The sequence below is a fragment of the Neomonachus schauinslandi genome, chromosome 2 (assembly GCF_002201575.2).
Source record: "Neomonachus schauinslandi chromosome 2, ASM220157v2, whole genome shotgun sequence".
Lineage (NCBI taxonomy): Eukaryota > Metazoa > Chordata > Mammalia > Carnivora > Phocidae > Neomonachus > Neomonachus schauinslandi.
In genome coordinates, this window is record NC_058404.1 from 100,884,679 (window position 1) to 100,908,663 (window position 23,985).

Consider the following 23,985-nt stretch of genomic DNA (forward strand, 5'->3'; position numbering starts at 1 on the left):
ATGGGGCACATTTCGTTGACTCCATCAATCCCTGCCCCCACGCATTAGCACATGCACACGTATACCTAGCCAGTGGAAAAGAAAAAAGAGTTACTCACATTCATCCATTTTACAAAGATTTCCAGGCTGCAATGGGAGGGCTTTACCTCTCCCTGAAGGATGAATAAATAGGTAGCTTTACTGACAACCTGTTCACAGTCAAACTGCAGTGAAAACTGAGACCAAGGTCTTGGTCTACTGGCACTTATGAGATCTAGTGCTGGCAACATGGAGAAGATAGTCATCTGCCTGATGGTCATCTTCTTGGGGACAGTGGCCCATAAATCAAGCTTCCAAGAGCAAGATCTCCTCTTGATTAGATTGCGTCAACTTATAGATATTGTTGATCAGCTGAAAAACTATGTGAATGACTTGGTAAGGCCATACTTGTCACAACAGAATTTAAATAATATTCTTCAATTAATAGAAAAGGAACTTTTTGACTTATAAAAATAACCCAGAACTAATTTTCTTTTGCTCTAGGACCCTGAATCTCTGCCAGCTCCAGAAGATGTAAAGGTAAGACCAGTTGAATTTATTTGTGAAAATATATGTGGTACAAGTTTTAAAATCCAACTAAGAAAGGCATTAGCATAATTATTTAGGAATCTACTTAATTTCAGTGAGTTTGGGAGTTTAATAGTTGGTAAAAGAGTTATTCCTATTTTGGTCAAACACTCATTGATTTACCAACAAGCCAACCAATAAACACTGCATTACCTTACAAAATATATTTTTATCTCCAAATATCTCTAAGAATACTTCCAAGTAGTATTGTTGCGACAGAATAACAAAACTATACTATGATCAGTTTCTGAACAATGACCAACTAATTATACTTTAAGAGCCCTTGGCAAACCTATCTAAGAAATACAGACCAGAAGAAGCAGAATTCACCTTTTAATGACAAGAAAGAAAGAAAAGAAAGGAAGAAAGAAAGAGAAGGAAAGAAAAAAGTAAGAATAGATTACAGGCACAGCATGGACGAAATCAGGGCTGTCCTTTAGAATATAATTCCCATATACCTTGGCCTCAGTGAGTCTTGTCTTTGGCCTTTGGAGAGGTCTTTCAAAAGGACTATTTTCACAAACTCATCCCATTCTCTTAAGCCATTCAAATCCATTAGGTCCCAGGAAGAAAACATCTAGGATATAGTTCAAGAGTGCTGCATGCTGATCTTTTCCTTAGTAACTTCGCTCTAGTCTTCACGTCTGGTACCCTGAAGAGATAAATGCAATTGAGGAAATATTTTCATTGTCACAGAACTTTAACTGCATAAATTAGAGTTACTATAAAAGTGCTACCAGTAATTAGGACACTACAAAGGGGGAGACATATAAAGATACATTGCAAAGAAAACAATTATCGTAAATGACTATGTGTAAAAGTTTAGAAAGTGAATGAGTCACAACTATTGCTTTTCTCTAAAATTCACTCTCTAGCTCTGAACCTAACCACTCTCATTTACTAGGTCCTTTTCTAATAAGCAGCATCTAAAATGAAAGTAGCACATTCAGCTTATTGGAAAGACTTTTCAAATAAGTGAGAATATTTCTTAATCATGACCTAATTATCAAAACATGCATTTTCAGTAGCTCACGTATTTTGTTTAACTGTTGTGTTTAGAGTCCTTTTGCACCAGCTCTGTCTGTAACTTGCAAAATGAAAAATAAGAAAGATTTCCCATTTTCTAACTTGAGTTGATCCAGTGGGTACTTCCTTTGTTAGGTATCTATGCTTTGCTGGAGATAGAGATTTTTTTTTTTTTATCTTACATCATAATGTGAAGATTTTGTCTCAGTGACACTGTATCTATCCGACAATCTTATCCAACAATGCTAGTTATGATACAAGTGAGAAATGGTGTAACTAAGATCTTTAAGCTATGCTGGCAGGCAAACTTAGGAAGAAAGAAAATAGTTCAAGGCCACGGTAGCTTTCTATCAAGTTTTCCAGGGCTAGCATCAAAGCAGGGTCTATAAGAGATTTGAAAAGATTAAAAAGTTTAAGGAAAATAAATTCACTTACATGTTGCATGTAAATCTTGATACATAGTGATTATCTCCGATCCCTAATTGGCCTTGCCAGGCATCATTCTCTTTATTTCTAATTACATAACCAGTGGTCCTCAACTGGTAATGCTTTTGCCCCCTGAGAATATCTGACATTGTCTGGAGAAATTTTTGGTTGTCACAGTTGTGTGTATGGGAGTGGTTTCTATTGGCATCTAGTAGAGTCCAGAGATGCTACTAAACATTTTAGAATGCACAGGACAGTCCTAACAACAAAGAATTATCTAGCCCAAAATGTCAATAGTGTGTTATTGAGAAACCCTGATATAAGCCTGGCTTGTGTGTGGGACAAAGGTAATCTCACCCAAGACTTCCTAGTGTGAGTGGCCAAGGCCTTTCTGTGAGGGGTGTTAAAAAAAGCTATACGGAGGTAAATATTTTCAAACACTCAATTGCAAAACAACAAAGCCAAATGTGCTCCCTTGCAAAAGCAGCACTTGTCTGTTCTCTTGCTTTGTTACTCTTGCTTTTGACTTCCGTACTTCTCCCTCTATTCTGCAATACTAGTGTGGGACACAAAACTCTTCGTGTTATCATGTGTTCAAGGATGAAGGAGTCCAAGCCTTGCCCTCAGTTTGCTGCCACCGAGGCACAGCAAAGGAAAGTAATTGTTACACTCCCAGATGGTGGTGCTCTGCATGAATTTGGGTTCATCCTGTGACAGGGCACCCGAGGCTGCCTGAAGCAAGATTAATCTCTTCACGCCCCTTCTTGGTTCATCCTTAAGGCAGTTAGCAGGACAGCTCTTCCACTTCTTTTCCTCCTTGAGGCTGCCTTTGATGTGTATCTGAAGCCAAATCCAGCAGCTATTTGTCCTGGACCCCACATCCCCAGGGACGGCTCTGCTGCTTGCAGAGAGCACAAAGCAACATACCACTGTTTGCTGACACAGGTGAACAAGGAAGGGCAGGAGAGACAGCACAGCTGGTCGATATGGGCATCAGTGTCCAGAGGCCATTCAGGGGCTTTCAGAAAAGCTTTCTCAGGTGTGAACTCATCACGGATCTTGACCATTCCTGGCAATATCAAGGGAGTTCATTTGGTAGGGCCCCTATACTTCTTTGGAACATAACTTTCTTTCAACATACACATGTAAATGTTAACTCAGCAAAATGGGCTTCTGTGAGAAATGCTGGTTTCTCAGATCATCACGGATGAAGCAGTTAGTGTTTTCAGTTTCAGCTGGAAAATTTACCTCTTTAAATATGAATATTATTTTTTTCCAGTAAGTTAAGCCGGTTGTGGTCAAAAAGAAGAGAAAAGAAGAAACTTCAACAAACATGAACATGTGGTTTTCAAGGAAAAAAAAGTGCTATAATTAACATTTATAAATAGTTTCTATTAAATAAGCATTTTGGCAAACATATGGAAAGGATACCTTGCCCTTATGCGAGAGGCAAGCTGCTCTGATATAAGGAAACCAGATAAGCTGGTTCTCGGCTTGTGGCTATGTATGCAAAGCAAACCTGATGAGGTTGTGTCTTAAAGATGCATGGTATTAATGGGTAAGCATATGGGTCGGAAAATGCAAAGCAGGCCAGATGCTATTTTCAGCTGATTGTCCATGAGAAGACTCAGGTAATTTTGTTATATATGGAACTGTCCTTGCAGGGACTGAGAGAAATTGAGGTTTCTGGTTATATGGCAGTGACTTCCATACGCATTAGGGAAATGAAGCCACAGCAACTAGGGTGGGGTGGGCTAGGGGTTGAAGAGCCTAATCATACACACATTTGCTGAAAGAAAAAAGAAACTTGGATACAAGCTCTTAGATCAGCATTAAAATGTTTTCAACGAGTCATTTTAAAATTTTGTTCTTCCAATAAATTCCATTTTCTTTTTAGTTCGGTTTTTAAGATTTTTGACTTATTCACTACTCAGTAGTTATTTGACTAAACCAAGAGACAAGGTTTTGATCCTTGTTCGGTCCACTTCTCCCTTCTTTGAGACACTACCCTTAGTTTCTAAGGAACGGTCTTCCCTCCCATTGGCTGGGCAAGTCTCAAATTCTGTTCCTTGACTGCTTGATTCAGGCAGAATCCTACCCTAACTGACTTAAGAGTGTGAATAGGATTTTAGAAGAGTCATGTGTAGTCTATCGCAGCTGTATTGAATCTTAGATGTGGAATATGCCATCAGAGGTAGGTAGCCACTTCCTTTTCCCAAAGTAGGGGTTTTCACTCATTTACTTCATTTGTCAACTCCACACCTATTTATTAAGCATTTGCCAGCAAGAAGACATGATGCCAGGTGTTGTACAAGATAAGATGCTGCTCAATGTCACTGTTAGATGCTCCCATGTACACTGTAGAGAGAAACAAAAAAACAAATAAAAGAGATTGTTAATTGGATTACAGCATATCTCACCCAAAGCTGCAACCAGTCACAGTGTCACTTTTAGAAAATTTGTTCTAAAACCAAGCCCACTCTCCCTCACAAAACACAAAGATCCTGCCTACCACCCAGACTTCAAATGGAATTAGGAATAAAGAGCTGTGGAAAAGTGAGGCTCCTCCCTCTTGCCTGTGAGGCAGGGATATGTTCTTTCTTCCCTAATATGGGGTGAAATTTTGCATTGCAGGCGCCTTCTTCTCTTCAGCCCAAAGATTAAGTAGGATGTGAACTCATTCCTCACCATCTGCTGAAATAAATGTGATCTAATACACCACAATAGAAGTAGAAAAGAGGATCAGGAAGGTCATTTTTACTTTCTGAATAACTTTTGTTTTGCTAACATCTATACAAATTACTTCTCTTTCAGAGACATTGTGAGCGGTCAGCTTTTTCATGTTTTCAGAAGACCCAACTAAAGGCAGCAAATACGGGAGGCAATGAACAGATAATCAATGTATTAACTAAACAGTTGAAGAGGAAACTACCTCCCACAGATGCAGGCAGAAGACAGAAACACAGACCAGTAAGACTGTCATTTGTCATCTATCTTATTTGTACTTACTAACTGTATCTCTTACATGATATAACACACAAACAAACACACTTGTAGCCAGAGATTCCGGTGCCTTCCTTCCAGTTACATGTTATCATATCCGGTGTATTTTGAGAAGTGGAGTCACCTCTTCCAAATCCACAGACTTGAAAGTGCCCAGAAAGTCTGTTTAGAATTTGCTAAAAGTCGCTGGCAGCTAGAATAAGTTAATATAACTTCCCAAGGTGAAGAATCCAATTGTGACTTAGGAGTTAAATATTTTTCTATCATTTATATGGCCACATGCAACTTGTATTCTTATTAACAGGACCTAGATCCCAGTTTTCCCACAAGAAAAGAGAGCCTACAAAAGACTAAGAAAAATCTCACACTTTGCCTTCTTCTCTTAAAAAATATTATTGTCCTGTACAATCATAGTCAGTATTACATTTAAATAGATAGACTTCATTATTTGACTGGAGAATTTTAATAGTCCCTGGTTTTAGGAGTCCTACTAGATATCCCCTCTTGTATATCTCTTCTTATGCCAACTCATAAGCAATGCTGATAGTCTCATGACTAATTCAAGAACCAATCAAAACCATTGGATAAACACATAAGATAAATTACTCTAAAATATCTTTTTAATCAGTTCTCTCTCCTCCAAGGAATTTTACATGTGATTCACATGAAATCTTAGTGACATTATCAAAATGACTTTTATTTCCTTTAATTGCTTAGCCAAGTTGCAATGTGAAGAGTATCCCTCTAAAACTTTTCTCAGAAAGAAAGGAGCTGAGCCCGTCTTTGCAACACAACAGCAAAGACTCATGGAAATGGCAGTGCTGGCACTGAGTTTAGAACTCTCTTGTTAAGCGCCTTCATTTGGTAGATGGGAAAATGAGACCTAAAGAGGTTAAGTGACTTGTCCCAAGCCTTGCAATTACTAAGTGGTAGAATGAGAACTAGAACTTGTATCTCCTACCTTTCAGTCAAATGCTCTCACCACAGCATCAAACTGACTTAGAGATGCTGAATACCAAGCAGTGGCCTGGTGTTTGCTCTCAAAAAGAATAAGGATAAAGAAGAAAAACCTAGAATTTTTTTAAAAGAAATATAAGTGGGCAATATACATATGAAAAATTGTTCAGTCTCCCTATAATCAAATAAATGGAAGTTTCAGAAATTCTACTTCTTTCCAATTAAAATTTTTAACAACACCCAACAATAGTGAGAATGGCCTGCAGGAATAGAAGTAAACCTTTTTTACAATATACATCAAGAGACAAAAATTTTTATTCCTTTAATTTAGTAATTCTACTTCTAGAAATTTATCAAATCAAATAAAGATGCATATAAAAATTATTCAGAAATGTTCTTGCAGCATTGTATTCAATAATGAAAAGTTAGAACAACCTATGTGTCCAAAAATAATAATAGTTTGATCCAATGTTGGAATACAAAGCAACCATTACGTATCATATTTTTGAAGAATATTTAACATGTAGGAAATGCTTGTGACATGTTGAGTGTAAATAAAGCAAATTACCTTCCAGTGTAAAAAACATAAATGCAAAGAAAAAGCCATTACTGGAAGGATATACATCCAAAGATTGCAGTGGTTATCTCTGAGGATAGGATTACAAGTGATTTTTCCCATTGTTTCTTCCTGAACAATTTTATGCACGTCTTGAATTTTTTCCAGAAAACATGATTTATATTTCTAATTGGAAAAAAAACTTTTGGGGGTGCCTGGGTGGCTTAGATGGTTAAGCGTCTGCCTTCAGCTCAGGTCATGATCCCAGGGTCCTGGGATCAATCGAGCCCTCCATCGGGCTCCCTGCTCAGTGGGGAGCCTGCTTCTCCCTCTCCCTCTGCCATCCCCTCCACTTGTGCTCTCTGGCTCTACCTCTCTGTCAAATAAATAAATAAAATCTTTAAAAATAAATAAATTTTAACTGAACATTTTATTAAATAGAAAAAATGTTTTAAAGGAGAATGTTACTCTTTCATTGATTTCTAGACATGCCCCTCATGTGATTCTTATGAGAAAACACCACCCAAAGAATTCCTAGAAAGACTGAAATCACTCATCCAAAGGGTATGTAACTGCAATTATATTTGATTTTCTACTTCATATTTATCTATCCAGATTGCTTCTTATGTTTATATTACTCATGGTATATTATTTCCACAGATGATTCATCAGCATCTCTCCTAGAACACATGAGATATGAAGGTTCCTGAGGATCTAACTTGAAGCTGGACACTATATTACATACTCTAACACAGTAGTGAAACTCACTTCTTGGTTTCTAAATGGAAGAGTACAACATATTAGTGATGGGGGAAAAGACTCAGATAAGTGTTCAAAGTCAGGATTATTTCCCCCCAATTACAATGCAATACTTAAGTTTGATCACATGCTCTGTTTTAGTCAACTTGAAAAAGCTTTCTACTCAATTAGAGTTTGATTTCCTATGTTATGGATTTCTATGGTTTCTAAAGTTTTTACCTTATATTATTTTGCCCAACTATGACATTTCTTTATTGGGGGAGAAGCTTAAAATTTTTTACCAAAAATGTAATTTGAAAATTTATTGATCTTATCTTTACCTTGATCTTGATTACCACAAGAATGAGATCTCTGATGATCATAACTTAAAAGTTATATACCTTCATTCAAGCTGCGAAATAGAGAAGCATAGAGTCAAGATGAAAAATTGGTCTTTATTCTTTTAAGGAAGTGAAAACTGAGTGTTTAAAAATGTATATCTGAAGAGTTTACTTTTTATCTCAAAATGTCTAATGTATAAATATATAGTTTATTTATGTGCCGGGGACAGTTTTAGTAGATGGCTACAAAAAAAGTCTTATTCCTTTATTGGGATTTATCAAAAATATTTAAATGCTATAGATATGAATGTATTTATGGAATACATTTGTTAGTTTTTTTTTTTTTTTCTTTAAGTGGGTTTAATAGTAACTTTCCCAGTTCAAGTCCCCTTATAAGCTAACATTTCAAGCTTGTGGAAATGGCAATTAAAACCTATAGAGGGACATACATCAGGTGGTCTTCTGGAACAAAATACATTAAAAAAAGTCTTGTAGCTCTCATCTCAAATTGTTATAATCATTATATGGGAGTGAGCTAGTAACTCCAAATGTCTGTCACCTTTCATTCTTCCTTTCTTTTCTTTCTTCTTTTTAAAGTGACAGACACCTTGTGCTTGCATACTTTACGTAAGACAAATTCAATCACCTATATAAGATCAAAATCAGGAGACACATCAAGAGGCCAAGACTCCTCTCCTCATAGAAAACAGACTTTTGCCTAAACATTCCAATCTTTTCAACCATGGATAGTAAAAATAAGCAACCTGCTCTAACTGCCATTTCATATCAACTCCAGCAGAGTTTATTTAAATATGAAGTTAAAAACTCTAGAAAAATAAAATTTTTCCTAGAACGTTATAAGCTATTTGAGAATCTCTTATTGTTAAAATGGCTGTGAATGTGCAAGAGGATATGGGATGGGAAACACTGTATGTTCTGAGAAGAGAAAATTATCTACTTAAAAGTATTTTAAAAACAAGTACAGATAAATTTATAGTTCTAGAAGATATATCAGCCATCAGTGATTTCATCAACTCTCAATGAAATGTTGTATCATCAGAAACAAGGTATTCTGTTTTAAAATTTTTAAAATGTTATTAAAGAGGGATCATGTAAACAATAATGTTATTACAGAGGGGTCATGTAAACAATAATGATGATAATATGCATGGAGAGCCTACCTATGTATCAAATGGTACTAGCCCAGACTGTTGGGATAAAAGTAGAAAGCAGCCACAAAGTTGACCAGGGAAGGGTGAAGTCTGTATTTCTTGTTTCTGGCTTTATAGTTGTTGACTTCTTTGACACTGTGATTTTTATATTTAAAATAATGTATTTATTTTGGTGTTTACTGTTAAAAATCTCTGTTCTAATCCTTTGACCAGAGATTCTACCTTAAAAGTAAAAATAATTTAATGGGGTGTTGGTTAAGAGCCTTCACTAAAACTGAGTTTAAAGACTCGGGTAAAGATCCTAGCAACACCCCAAGAAAAGCACTGCATTGGAATAAACAAGATGAAGAAGTAAAACTTGAACAGCTCCATCTTCACTCCTCTGTGTTCAAGGCTTACCTAGCCCTCAAAAGAGATATAAGGCTTACCTATAAACATTACTTTCACCTATGGATGGTGATACAGGAGGCCTGAAATTTTGCTGGCTGTGAAATCATGGTCACTTGCTTAAATTTTGGGGGTTTCCATTTCCTTCTCTGTAGAATGAGGGTGTTGGACTGAATCTCTAAGGTCTATTCTGTCTTTTTTTAGAGCTTTATGTGTTTATGAGTTTCTAAAGTTCTGGATACTCTTATGGGAACATCTGACCATACTTTTGAGTAAAATTTTTACTGAATCTAATGTTCAGTTATACAATCATATTCAATAGCATTTGTAGCAACACTCACTGCAGGAACAAAAGAGATGTTCAAAAAAAAAAAAGGAGGGAAGGAAGAAAAGAAAGACAGAAGAACATTGCAGTAGGTCACGGAAATTCAGGGAAAATTAATCATGATTCTTACTATTGTAGCTGAAAGTGTCTTTTTTGGACACTTGTATAAAATTGTAGCATTATTATTCTATATTATTGCTCTGTTGTATTTACATTTGCATCTGAGAATTTAGTTTTAATGCAAACTATGTACTTTATAACTTAATAATTATTTATTATATATTTGGTTTTAAATGTTTATGTTCATGGCTTCTTATTTAAGACTTGATCATATTAAATCATATTACTGTCTTTGTGATTCCCTGGAAACCCTTAATTCAATAGCCTTAGCATAAAATAAAAGATGATCCTCAGTTTCTGGGAGCATATTGTTTTTATACGTATATTACAAAGACAATCTTCTCTCCTTACATACTTCACTGAAATGGAACCTTCCACTCCTGTCTCTGCCTTAAGGATACCACTTCCTTTTGCAACTTTCCCAAATGTATGGCAAGTCCTGGAAGACTTGAAGATATCCTTCCCAATGCTCGTTGTGTGTACACTCTTATTTAAAACTCTTTCCTGCTTTGACATTTATTCCATTTAGCTTTTCTGTCGCCTTACTTGTTATTGATTGTCCTCTCCTGGTCACTCCTTCATCTTTCCTGGGGAGTTAGGCATGTTCTTTCCCTTGAATTCAACTTCTGCCATCATCTTGGGTAACTTCAGTGCCCATGGGGAAGATTCCACCAACACTGCTACTTCCCAGAACCTTGACTACCTCAGTTCAAAACACCTACATCTTTTATCCTGTCATCATCCCATTCTCATGGCCATGTGCCAGACTTTATTGCCTGGAACTATTTTCTGTGTGAAATCCTTACATATACAGAGCCATCATTTGCTAGTCTCTTAGTTCTCAGGACATCCATCTCAAGATCCCATCACAACAGCCAGGCCTTTGCCCCTCCCCATTCTCTCAGTTTATTAATTCCCCTTTGCCCCCACCCCCCACCCCACCCCCAGAGCTTAGGCCTCTGATCAGTCCCTTGAACTTCAGACCCAGCAATCTTCTCAAGTAGCTGCCTACAAACTCCCTCCCTAGCTGTTTTAATCTTGGTTTCCTATTCCAGCTTCAGACACAAGATCTGGCCCCTCGGGCGCCTGGGTGGCTCAGTCGTTAAGCGTCTGCCTTGGGCTCAGGTCATGATCCAAGGGTCCTGGGATGGAGGCCCGCATAGGGCTCCCTGCTCAGCGGGAAGCCTGCTTCTCCCACTCCCCCTGCTTGTGTTCCCTCTCTCGTTGTGTCTCTCTCTGTCAAATAAATAAATAAAATCTTAAAAAAAAAAAAATCTGGCCCCTCATCTTTGGGAATACTTTCAAACTTCCCTACCTGGCTTACTAGAGTTACTTTCCCACTTCATGCCTAGTTCTGAACACTCATCTGCTTTCAGTATCTGCCTCCACCTATTCTAGTCCACAGGTTAGTCCAGGAATAGCCTCACCTCATGAGGAGGGAGAGATTTGGAATTCACAGTTAAGCTCATTGAAAGAGTAGTCTTTATATGTGTCTATACTCCCTCAACTTCTATTCATTCATTCATTAAATCACTATAATCTGATTTCTAACATCCTACACCCTATCACTGTATCAAAATTGCCCTTTGTCAGGTCAATGATGACCTTCAAATTACCCAACTCATAAATGTGTCTAAATCCTTATCTTACTTGATTTTATCATGGCTTTTGCTAACTTTAATCCTTCTCTCTTTTCCTTCTTTGACTCTGAAGGCCCTCCTTCTCCTGGTTCTTGTCTTACCTCTCTTACCACACATTCTCAATGTCAGTTGTTGGTTTGCTTTCCTGTAACCTCCCGTTAGAAGTTGATATTCCTAAGGATTCTGTCCTGGTCACCTTTTCACTTTAAACCTCTTCCCTCAATAGTCCAATGGGTTCTTGGTGTTTTAAAAAACCCTCTCTATGTTGTTGACCCACAAATCTATAGGTAAAGGCCAGATCTCTCTGCTGATTCCCAGGCCCCTATATCCAACTTCTCCCTGAAAATTTCCATCTTTATCCTCCAGGCCCTTCATCTCAACATGCCAAAATTAATCTCATCACTGTTTCCCACTTCCATAACCTCCCCTATTTTTCAGTGTTCCCTAATCTTTTTTTTTTTAAGATTTTATTTATTTATTTGAGAGAGAGAGAGAATGAGAGACAGAGAGCATGAGAGGAGGAGGGTCAGAGGGAGAAGCAGACTCCCTGCCAAGCAGGGAGCCCGATGGGGGACTCGATCCCGGGACTCCAGGATCATGACCTGAGCCGAAGGCAGTCGCTTAACCAACTGAGCCACCCAGGCACCCCAGGGTTCCCTAATCTTAATGGGAATGTATCTCCAGCCTCCCAGACTCTGCCTTCTCTCTCATTCATTATAACCAATTGGTCATTGGGCCCTGGTATTTCTATCTCTTAAGTACATCCTTTCTTTTCTACTCCCTCTGCCATTATCTTAATGCAGGCTTTCAGCAATGGTTATAACTTTTGATTGAGTTTCTGGCCTCTTGCCTTCTCGTCTTTCCAATCTATCTCTGCATGGTCACAGGAATATCTTATAAAATGTAACTCTGGGGGTGCCTGGGTGGCTCAGTTGGTTAAGCATCTGCCTTCGGCTCAGGTCATGATCCCAGGGTCCTGGGATCAATCCCTGCATTGGGCTCCCTGCTCCTGCTCAGCGGGAAACCTCCTTCTCCCTCTCCCACTCCCTCTGCTTGTGTTCCCTCTCTCACTGTGTCTCTGTCAGATAAATAAATAAAGTCTTTAAAAAAAAATATAACTCTGATTAATCACAGTTTCTCCTTATTTAAAGCCCTTCACTGGTTCTTCTCTGGAGTAAAGCCCAGGCCTAAAGCTAGGCATGTAAGACCCTTTTTCATCTGCTCCACTCAGCTTCCAGGCTCTCTTCACCTTGAACTTCCAAATTCCAGCCAGTCCAATCTGCTTCTACTTCTCTGGACATGCCATGTTGTTTTATTCTTCGGTTTCTTTGCACTTGCAGTGTCCTTTCCCTGGAATATCACTCCTCAACACCCAGAAAAATCCTCATGCATCTGTCAACATTCAACGTAGTCATCACTGCCTCCAGAAGGATTTCCATCACCATCTTACTTTATCTCTGTGACAGTGTTAATCTCTTCCCACTTTTAGATTTGATCATATTTTGGTTATTAGTTTTAATGTGGTATACACACATTCATTGAATGATAGATACATCTCTCCCTTTCCAGAACATAAGCCTCCTTGGTAGAAGGAACTGCATCTTGCTAGCACAGTGCCTTATATATAGTAGATAACATATAGTAAGAAACAAATGTTTACAAAATTGAACTGAACCAAATACAAAATGCACAATTATGCATTGAAATTTTCCTTGACATCTCTTTCTCTTACCGATTGAATCCAATTATCAGTAAAGCCAGTCAACTCTGTTTTCAAAGTATCTCTAGAAGCCAACCACCTGTCACTATCTCCAGATTCCACTTTGTTTAATACCACCACAATCTCTCACTTAGATGACTGTAATACTTTCCTAAATAGTTTTCCTGATTTTGTTCTTGCCACCTCACCAAAATCTATTTGCAACAAGCAACTTGAATGATCTTTTAAAACACCAGAATATGTCACCCTTAGCCCAAAATCTTCTAATGGCTCCCGCCTCATTCAGGATAAAGCCTGAGTCCTACAACAAGGGCTACATGGTCATGTCCCCTCAACCTCTCACCTCTCTAACCTCATTTTCACTCTTCTTATTCAACTCAAGCCACACTGGCACTCTTTCCTGTCTCCAACACTCCAAGAACCCTCCCACCTATGGCAGTTGCATTTTTTGTTTCCTCTGTTTGGAATGCTCTCCTGCCAAATGTCCACATGGTCCATTCCCTCCCCTCCTTCATGTCCTTCCTCAACCAGGTCTTCTCTGACTACTATCAGGTAGTTCCATTCTCTTTTAAATTGCAACTCTCCTAAATGCCACCGCTTTATTTTTCTCTATAGCACTTACCATCCTCAACATATATATTTTAATAATTTATGTGTTTATTGTCACTGTCTCTCACCAGAATGTTAGCTCAATATGGGCAGAGATTTTTGTTTGTTTTGTTCACTGTTATATAACTGGCACCTAAAACAATGCGTTGAACATAGAATGAGATCACGAAAAATTTGCAGAAAGAATTGGTGGGTTCTACAATAGCTGGCACTGGAGTTCTCCCATAGGGTTTTAATTCCCAACGCATAGTTTGCTTTTTCTTTATGATGCTAGTCAGTTACTACTGAATTTTTTCTTTTATAGCTTCTCCCTGATCTCTGGGTACTTTGTATCTTCTGAAAATTTATCCCCATCCTCTTATCGAATGTGACCACACCTCTTCTGTATTTTCCAAATGATATTCCTTCTCCCTTTATAAACATAGAAAATTCAAAGCATCCATACAACCACTTGTGAGTCTCTAAAAATGTCTTTTTCTACCTTTATTCATAATAAAATATTATTTTCAAGAAAGTTTCTTGTATGGTACAAATTATTTTATTTTTTTCACTTTTATTTTTTTTAGTTTTCCTTTATTTATTCATTCTGAATGAGATAATAAAGTGCTCTGGAGAAAGAAAAGCAGAGAAAGGGGCTGGGTGGGGGGCATGTGTGGGGCAGATGAGGAGAAGAACAGTTTTTTAAAAGATTTATTTATTTTTTGAGAGAGAGAGGAAAAAAAGAGAGTGGGGGAGGGGCAGAGGGAGAGAATCCTCAAGAAGACTCCCTCCTGAGTGTGGAGCCCAATGAAGGGCTTGATCTCAAGACTCATGAGATCATGCCCTGAGCCAAAACCAAGAGTGGGACGCCCAACTGACTGAGCTACCCAGTAGCCCCTGAGGAGAATAGTTTTAAGTAGAATGAAAACCTATATCCAGTGGAATCTTTTGTTACTTCCAGTGAATTTAAGTGAGGAATACTACAAAGGTGAGCAGCAGTCACATGAAAGAGAATTCTTTTGGAGGTATAGTGTTGAAACAGAGTTAGTTCAAATGAATCATCTAACAAATGTCAATAAATTAGCAAGTGGTTTTTGGTCCTGGCATGCATTATAGTCATCTTTAGAGCTTATACCAAAAAAATATTCTACTGGGTATTTAATTAAAATAAAATTAGAATGTCTGAGGGCCTCGTCATTAATATTTTTTAAAATTCTTGAGGTGATTCTAGTGTGTAGTCAGGGCTGAGAACCACAGAATGAATCAAAGCAATGCTGACTCATTATGGCTAGGAGGGAGAGATGATATATGCTACAAAATTATGAGTACATTAATGTACATTTTCTAGAGCATTATCTTTTTGCAACAATTTAATTCTCTCTGAGGCTCTAACAGCAAAGACAGCACCCAAAAGATGAGCTTACTCTTTATAACAGAAAGACAATTTTAGAGATACTTTAAATGGGATTAATTATTTGTTTAAAAGATGAATAATAGATTATGGAATAATCGTATAATAGGATTCAACATAGCAACAAGAAAATGAATAGTAGCTATATGCCTGAATCTCAGAAACATAAATAAAATAAGATAAAAACAGAGAGGGAGGGAAACCATAAGAGACTCTTAACTATAGGAAATAAACTGAGGGTTGCTGGAGGAGAAGGGGGTCTGGGGATGGGGTAACTGAGTGATGGGCATAAAGGAGGGCACTCGATGTAAGAAGTACTGGGTGTTATATGCAACTGATGAATCACTAAATACTATGCCTGAAACTAATAAGACACTATGTGTTAACTAAATTGAATTAAAATAAAAATTTGTAAAAAAGAAACACAAATGTTTAACCAAAAATGCTAGACAAAAAATACATATTTTATGATTCCATTTATATAAAGTTTCAAAACAGGCAAAACTAATAAATAGTATTAGAAGGTCATTGGTGGTAATCCTTGGGGAGGAGAATAAGGTAGTAATTGATAAAGGGGTACTTCTGGGGTACTAGTAATGCTGTATTTCTTAACCCGGGGGGGGGGGTATTTATTGAGCTGTACACTTATGATTTATACCATTTTCTCTACGTATGTTATAATTCAATAAAATTAAAATTCAATTATTGAAAATAAATGATAGAAAAGATGTTTTAGAAAAATTCTCTTTCAGATGAACAATACATGGCACTTATAGAAATACAAAACTTGGAGAAGGCTATGGAGAGAGAAAAGTTGGCTAAGTGATAACAGGGAGGGAAGGAGGAAGGAGGGAAGGAAGGAAGGAAGGAAGTGAGGGAGGGAAAAACTAAGCAGTTCTACAAAGGAAGATTGTAGGTTGTGGTAACTTAGTCAAAAATAACATTTTAAAAATTATATTTTTAAAATGGCTCTGATCATGTTAAGTCTTCCTATTAGGCTGAGAGATGGTTGATTTGGAGAAGAAAAGTTTGTGTTGCTGTGTGTCTTCCCTCTATAATCTTAATTCAAACAATTTCCCAAATATAACTTACAAGGGAGAGAAAGAAAGGGAAGAGAAGAGAGGAGGGGAGGGGAGGGGAGGAGAGGGGAGGGGAAGGGAGGGAAGGAGAGGGGGGGGGAGGGAGAAAATGAAACGAAACAACAGTAAATATCCTTGGTCAGTGGTCAGGTTTTCCCAGAAGGAGAGCCTGAGTCAAGGATTCTGGTGCAAGTGGCTTACTAAGGAAATGCTCCCAGGGAAACCAGAAAAGGGAGTGTGGAAGGCAGGATTGGGAAAGGGGAAATCCAGGCCTGGGGATAAATTCAAGTGAATTCTCAGATTCTACCTGATTCTGCAAGGTGCACTGGAGCCTGGATTACACCTCAGAGTTGTTAGTTCTGCCTGGAGACAAAGGAACTGGGCTTTTGTATTCCCACAACTACTCTGTTCGTCTGTGGAACTTCAGTACAGAAGTGAGGCTGCTCCAGTGCCCAAGGGCCATCCTCTGAGTGTCCCCAGTACAAGCTGCCATCAAAGCACACAGATGGGATGGGTACATAGAGCTGATGGAAAGGATCCAAGGGCATCTGGGCAGGCACCAGCTCTGTCTACTACAGGAAGAATGATTTTTTTTTCTTTTAAAAGTTTATTTTCTCAGACTTAGGGCAAAATTTAATTTTATTGACAAAACAGAGGTAGCTTTAGGAAAGTTGGGATATATTTGTTCATATTTAATTATATAGACTTATGTATATATTTATTATGTATATATTTTATATAGGTTATTTCTTTTGGGGGGCCACAATTTTATTTTCAAAAGCCCACTTAACCTAAAGGAGCCCTGTTTTGTAGAGAAATGTATTTTAGCCCAAAGAGTGAGTGCTCAAGGACAAGAATATGATACCACAGATGTGCACCCCACGTCCTGAATACCAGCAGGAACTGCTTCCCTCATTACCACCCCTACTTAAGGGCAGCCATCAGTCTCATGCTGCAAACAGAAGAGCTTTTCCCTGTTAAGATATTTATAGTCTTAGAATATAGGGCAGTTGATGGATTCCGAGCTTCTAGTAAGCCTCCCCACTCCCTTTTTTTTTTTTTTTTTGGACTTGGAACCAACTATTTCTTGGAGGGTCCTTTGAGAGAAATGCCATTGTAAATGGAATTAAAACATTTATATATGTTGATAGATAAATCAATCTTGAAAAAAGAAAAGTTTGGAGCTGGTCAGTCTGAGGAGGGTGCAAAAGGGAAGGGTGTGGCCAGGATGGAAACAGAATCATCCACAACATGGTGGGTGGGTAAGTGTTCAGTGTTGTCTGGCAGAGTTTTTCCAGTATGCTAAGTCACTGATGAGGAGAGAACGAAATAGCAGAACTTGAAGTATAAGTATCATGCTACAACATTTGTTCTAAAGCTATTACTGTGGGATCAAAACCTGTTGAATGACTTGTGACCACGGGCATATTCATGGTGGGTCACAGGGAGAATTTACTTTTTGCCTATATTATCAGTAGTACCTCTTAATTTTCCCAACAGAAGCATTTCACTGAGGGTGTCCTTTTAAAAAGATAACTTTTAAAGAAGAGGACATGCTGCCACCTATTGAAACAATGCAAATACACACAGACACCCAAATTCTAAAATGTCAGGACCTTGTGAAAAGCAAATGGTATCAACTCCAAAAGATTTCCTCAGCTCTTTCAGTCCTGAACTTTATGAAAATTTTCAGTACTGAGATAATTTCTAAAAGGAGCTTCAGGACCATGAAAACCACTTCTCTCTGGACCTACAGAACTCACCTTGGCCTTATTGAACTGTATTTTAATATGCAGTTTCCTGGGGTGCCTGGGTGGCTCAGTTGGTTAAGCATCTGCCTTCGGTTCAGGTCATGATCTCTGGGTCTTGGGATTGAGTCCTGCATCAGGCTTCCTGCTCAGCAGGGAGTCTGCTTCTCTCTCACGCGCTCTCTCTCTTCCCCTCTGCCCCTCCCCACCACTCGTTCTCTCTGTCTCTCTCAAACAAATAAACAAAATCTTTAAAAAATATGCAGTTTCCTAATAAATAAAATAAATGCTCCCAGTGGTTGCCACAGAAGAAAGATTTGAAGTTGCAGCACTTTAATTAAACACGTCAATTAAATCATTTTTTCAGCTGCTTCTGTTCATGTCCCCTCCCCTCCAAAAGTTTATTTTCTGCATAACACAACTCTCCTCAATATAGTCTTAGTGTTTTAACCAATTCTGTATCATTTTGCTTCTCTCATCTCCTATTTCTGCCCTCCTCATCAGGTCTAGACTAATAATGGTTCAGATATGCTGGCCTCTATTGCTTCTACTTTTTTTTTTAAGATTTTATTTATTTACTTGACAGAGAGAGACACAGCGAGAGAGGGAGCACAAGCAGGGGGAGCAGGAGAGGGAAAAGCAGGCTTCCCACGGAGCAGGGAGTCCGATGCGGGGCTCGATCCCAGGACCCTGAGATCATGACCTGAGCTAAAGGCAGACACTTAATGACTGAGCCACCCAGGTGCCCCTATTGCTTCTACTTTTAATGCCAAAACTTCTTTCTTCCCTATTGAGGAGCAACACACAAACCAACAAAGAACCCAAACCCTTTGTTTTTGTCCCTCTGGCATCTATTCTGCCTCCTCTGGTATTAAACCCCCCCTTTTTTCTTTGGGAATCCTTCCTTGACCAACTCTCAACCTTGTTGTCATTTGGGGCTAGTCTCACCCCCTCTCCAGCTCCAGGGGTGAGAACAGAACATAAGCCAGAGCCTGGAGAAGCCTTCCTGTGACTTTTGTTGTAATTATTTAGAACGAAATGTTCTCCTCCTACAGGGGCTACTAAGCTGATGGGATTCAGGCTGGAGCTGCCAGTGGTCAGCTTTGCCACTCTTTGCAGAGTGCTTTCTGAGCACGGAGAAGCGAAGTGAGAGACTGGGAGACAGATTGTGCCTGAAGGTTCACCATTAAACCTAACTATGTGAGCCAATAAATCTTTTATATTTAATCTAGTTTCAGTTGTATTTCTGTCACTGTGACTGGAAGAGCTTTAAATTCATAGACTTCTCAATCCCAGCACTTTAAATTACTTACTCTCCATTTTTTTTCTCTGATCTGGAATCCACTGCAGCTCCATAGTGCTAGTTGGGAAACCTATTTAGGCTGGACTGAATATTATTTATCTCTATTCCCTTCTGCAAGAGTGAGGAGGGCCATGGACCAGACTAAACTAAAAGAAACTTACCTTAGCAAAATGTAAAAATCAAGCCTCCATAAATTCAAGTGATGAGCCAGTAATATAAATGCCTGTTATAACAAATATCAACATTCTCTACAGAAAGACAGCAGATTGCAGAGTCTCTTCAATGTATAATACATAATATCAATATAAAAAATTAGTAGACATGCAAAAAAATAGGAAAATGTTACCTTGACTATATTCTCATAGTCAAGAGAAAAAGTACTCAAGAGAAACAGACTCCAGGATAATTCAAATATTGGTATTAGCAGACAACAACCTTAAAGCAACTATTATAAATGTGTTTAAAGACTACAATGAAATTAAAATAGAAGTCATTACTACTGACATATCCCAATAAACCCTAAATATTTGGAAACTAAGAAACAGACTTCTAAATAACTCATGAATCAAAGAAGAAATCATAAGAAGTATTAGAAAATATTTTTAATTAATAATAAAAACACAACAAATCAAAATTGTGGGATGTATCTAAAGCAGTGTGTAGAAGGAAATTTTTAGTATTATATACTTAGATTAGACAACAAAAAGGTCTAAAATTAATTAAGATTCCACTTTAAAAACTAGCAAGGCTGATGAACAAAAAGGAAAATGTGGACAGCTAATATGAATAAAAGACATTACTACAGCTTCTGTAGACATTATGATAACAAACGAATACTATTTTTAAAACTTTGTATCAATAAATTTTAAAAATGAGATGAAATGGAAAAATTCCTTAAAATATAAATTTACCAAAATGGACACAAGGAACAATAGAATATTTGAAGAGCTCTATGTCTATTAAAGAAATGGAATGCAGGGGTGCCTGGGTGGCTCAGATGGTTAAGTGTCTGACTCCTGATTTCGGCTCAGGTCATGATCTCAGGGTCCTGGGATGAGCCCGAGTTAGGTTCCCCACTCAGCAGGGAGTCTGATTGAGAATTCTCTCCCTCTCCCTCTGTCCCTCCCACTGCTCACTAACTCTCTCTCACACAAATAAATAAATAAATCTTAAAAAGAAATGAAATTCATAATGAAAACATGTCTCACAAAAACACTCTAGGCCCAGATGGCTTTCCTAGGGAATTCTATCAATCATTTATGGAAGAAGTTATGTCAAGTTTATACAAACTCTCAGAAAACCGAGGATGAGGAAATACTTCCAAACTCATTTTATGAGGCCAGCATTCTGACACCAAAATCTGAGATAAATCTTTTTTTTTAAGATTTTATTTATTTATTTGAGAGAGAGAGTGAGTGAGAGAGAGAGAGCACAAGCTGGGGAGAGAGGCAGGGGAGAGCGAGACAGATGGAGAAGCAGACTCCCTGCTGAGCAGGGAGCCTGACATGGGGTTCAATCCCAGGACCCTGGGATCATGACCTGAGTTGAAGGCAGACACTTAACTGACTGGGCCACCCAGGTTCCACTGAGAGAAATCTTTTGAGAAAAGAAAAATTACAGACCAATAACCTTCATAAACATAGATACAAAAAATGGTTTAAAATTGTCACATTTTATCCAGAAACACATAAAAATTTATTACATCATGACCAACTGTAATTCATTCAAAGAATGAAAGGATTGTTTAACATATAAAAATCAATTAATGTAATCTACCAATTTAATAGAATAAAAGAGAAAAAGCAAATTATTACTTCAATGGATGCAGAAAAGGCATTTGATAAAATTTAACACCTATTCATGATTTTGCAACAACAAAAAATCTCTGCAAACTAAAATAGAAAAAAAAACTTCCTTAGTCCGATAAAAGGCATTTTTTAAAAACCTACTGCTAACATCAAACTTAATGGTGAACTATTAAAATCTTAACATTTAAGATCAGGAGCAAGACGAGGATGTCTACTCTCACTTTTATTCGAAACTGTTTTGGAAGTCCAAAAAGTGTAATAAGGTGACAAAAGACACAGGAAGTACAAATATTGGAAAGAAAAAGCAAAACTGTTTTATTTACAGATAACATGATTATATAGAAAACCCCATGGAATCTAAAAAACTGCTACAGCCAATAACATAAATTTATCAAAATCTCAATATATAAGGCCAATACACAAAATCAATTCTGTATATACCAACAGCAAAAACATACATGAAAAATTTTTAATCTCATTAAAATAGTATCAAAATTAGAAAATGCTTAGCATTTATTTCACAAAAGACAAGCAAAACCTCTAAAAGCTACAAAACAGGCACGCCTGGGTGGCTCAGTCAGTTTGGTGTCTGCCCTCAGTTCAGGTCATGATCCCAGGGTCTTGGGATCAAGTCCCACATCGGGTTTCTTGCTCAGTCTCCCTCTGTCTGCCACTCTCCCTGCTTGTGCTCTCTCTCTCTCTCTGACAAATAAATAAATTTAAAAAAATAAATAAAAGCTACAAAACATTGCTGAGAGAAATTTGAAAAGATCTCAATAAATGGAGAAGTATATTGTGTTCATGGATTGGAAGACTGAATATTGCTGAGTCAATTTTCCCCAAAATTCAATTCAATTCAAAATTCTATAAATTCAGTGCAATTCAAAATTCTATAAATTCAGTGTAAATCACATTTACAATCCCAACAGACATTTTTTTTGGTAGAAGTTAGCAAGTTGATTCTAAAATTTATATAGAAATGCAAAATACCTAGATTAGCCAAAATAGTCTTAAGGAACAAAGCTGAAGGTCTGAATAATCTGAATTCAAGACCTACATATAGTTATAACAATTAAGAGAGTACGGTATTGGTATAAAGATAGATAGATAAAGGAATAGACTAGAGTCCAGGAATAGACTGATATATATATATATATATATATATATGGACAAAAGAGTATATGCCATATGATTCCATTTATATAAAGTTTAAGAACAGGCAAAAACTAATCTGTGGTGATAGAAATTAGAGGAATGGTTGCCTATGTGGCGGTGGGGAGTGGGGTAGAGGTGGATTGGGAGGGAGCAAGAGGGAATTTTCTGTCTCAACTGGGGTAGTGATTACATGAATGTATATAAATTTATTAAAACTCCTTGAATTAGACATTTAAGATCTGTGCATTTCACTGTATTCAAACTTCCCGGAATAAATAAAAGCTATAATTGGAGCTAGGTGTGACTGACATGTGGAAAGGCACAGAAGTGTGACAAGGCACAGTGCCTTTAGGTGGAGGAGCTAGAAGAGAGAGAAGGCTGGAAAAGGAAGTAGGGGCCAAATTGGAAAGGGTTTTGGGATTAAGAAGATTGAAGTTCATCGTGAAAGTAGGGGAAGCTGCTGAGGCATTTTTTGTTGGCAAGATCAAACTAAGAGCAGAGTAGGGGGTGGGTGTGAAGGGACTCATCCAGGGTCAGGGAAGTTGGGCTCTAAAGTGGCACCAAACAAGAAAGAGTGAGGGTCCCAGCCAAGACGGAGAAAGAGGGCTGTAGGCAAACAGAAATCTTCAAGTGGTAGTAAAGAAGTAGAATCTACAAGTTTAATGCAGGCATTGATTCTGGGATGGGTGAGAGGGGGATGACAAGGTTGACAGAGGAAATCTGAGTCCCGTTTTCCCATTAGCCTGTCATTAGCTTTGGAGAGTTGGTGGCACACATGGTACTAGGGTCGGAGTTGTGAGTAAAAACTAGATGACATTGGGTTTCTCAAGTTATCTATAATGTCAGCTAAAAGGAAGGACTTGTTTGTGCGGGAGGCAGGATCCAACCAGGCACTGATATCTGCCTTTGGTCACCTGTGTAAGGGTGTTAGCTCCAAGGTTACACCAAGTGATTTTCATTTTCTGATCTCACAACAGTCAGTGCTTTGGAGGCAGAAGGTGGGGAGATTGTTGAAGAGAAGTCAGAATTGGGAAGGGATCAGGAGAATTTTTCTTCCTCAACTGACACGTTCCTATGGAGCTGAACCTCAGAATGTAAGAGATGATAAAAACCTATCTGTTGCGGTCTGAATTATGTCCCTCCCAAAATTCGTATGTTGAAGTCCTAACTACTTCAGGCCTGTTAGCTCAGAATGTGACTGTATTTGGAGACAGAGCCTTGAAAGAGGGGATTACATTCAAGGAGGTGATGAGTTAAAAACGAGGGGGGGCCCTAATCCAATCTGATTGGTGTCCTAATAAGAGGAGATTCTTCTGCATATACACAGAGCAAAGGCCAGGGGAGGACACAACGAGATGACCATCTGCAAGCCAAGGAGAGAAGCTCCAGAAGAAACCAAACCTGCCGACACCTTGATGTTGGACTTCCAGCCTCCAGAACCGTGAGAAAATAAATTTCTGTTGTTTAAGCCACCCAGTCTGTGGTACTTTATGACAGCCCTAGCTAACTAATCATTCATCTGTCCATCCATTTCTTTGTTCAATCCTCTCATGTGCTAAGCTCGAAAGAGACATAAATACACTAAACGAGAAACATCACCTTAGCTCCTAAAGAGAAAAACGGGCAAAGAACAATTATAGCTATATGGGGATAAGTGTCCTGACAGCTTTATGTTCAATTTAGGGCACTAGATAAGGTGTCCTGTGGGGAGTGTCATTTACCTTGCAGGCTAAAGGACTTGCAGAAATTCCCCAATCTAGAAGAGGGTTTCTGAACCTGACACTATGGACATTTTAGGCCAGATAATCATTTGTTGTGAGGCCTTGCCTTGTGCATTATAGGACATTTAGTAGTATTCCTGGCCTCTATCCCTTAG

At 38.1% G+C, this 23,985-nt stretch overlaps 1 protein-coding gene across 1 annotated transcript; it reads left to right on the forward strand.

Moving 5' to 3' along the window:
- The first annotated feature begins 246 nt into the window (after positions 1 to 246).
- Positions 247 to 7,258, forward strand: IL21 (interleukin 21). Its single transcript, XM_021681479.1, has 5 exons — positions 247 to 414; positions 523 to 558; positions 4,873 to 5,028; positions 7,061 to 7,138; positions 7,235 to 7,258. Exons 1-5 carry the CDS (start codon positions 247 to 249, stop codon positions 7,256 to 7,258), a joined length of 462 nt encoding a protein of 153 aa, XP_021537154.1.
- The last annotated feature ends 16,727 nt before the right edge of the window (positions 7,259 to 23,985 follow it).

Bases quoted from the DNA above. Each gene is read 5' to 3' on its own strand.
- IL21 (XM_021681479.1), top strand. From the start codon at position 247: ATGAGATCTAGTGCTGGCAACATGGAGAAGATAGTCATCTGCCTGATG. The intron at 415-522 runs GTAAGGCCATAC...CTTTTGCTCTAG, and splicing joins AAAACTATGTGAATGACTTG to GACCCTGAATCTCTGCCAGC. The intron at 7,139-7,234 runs GTATGTAACTGC...TTATTTCCACAG, and splicing joins TGAAATCACTCATCCAAAGG to ATGATTCATCAGCATCTCTC.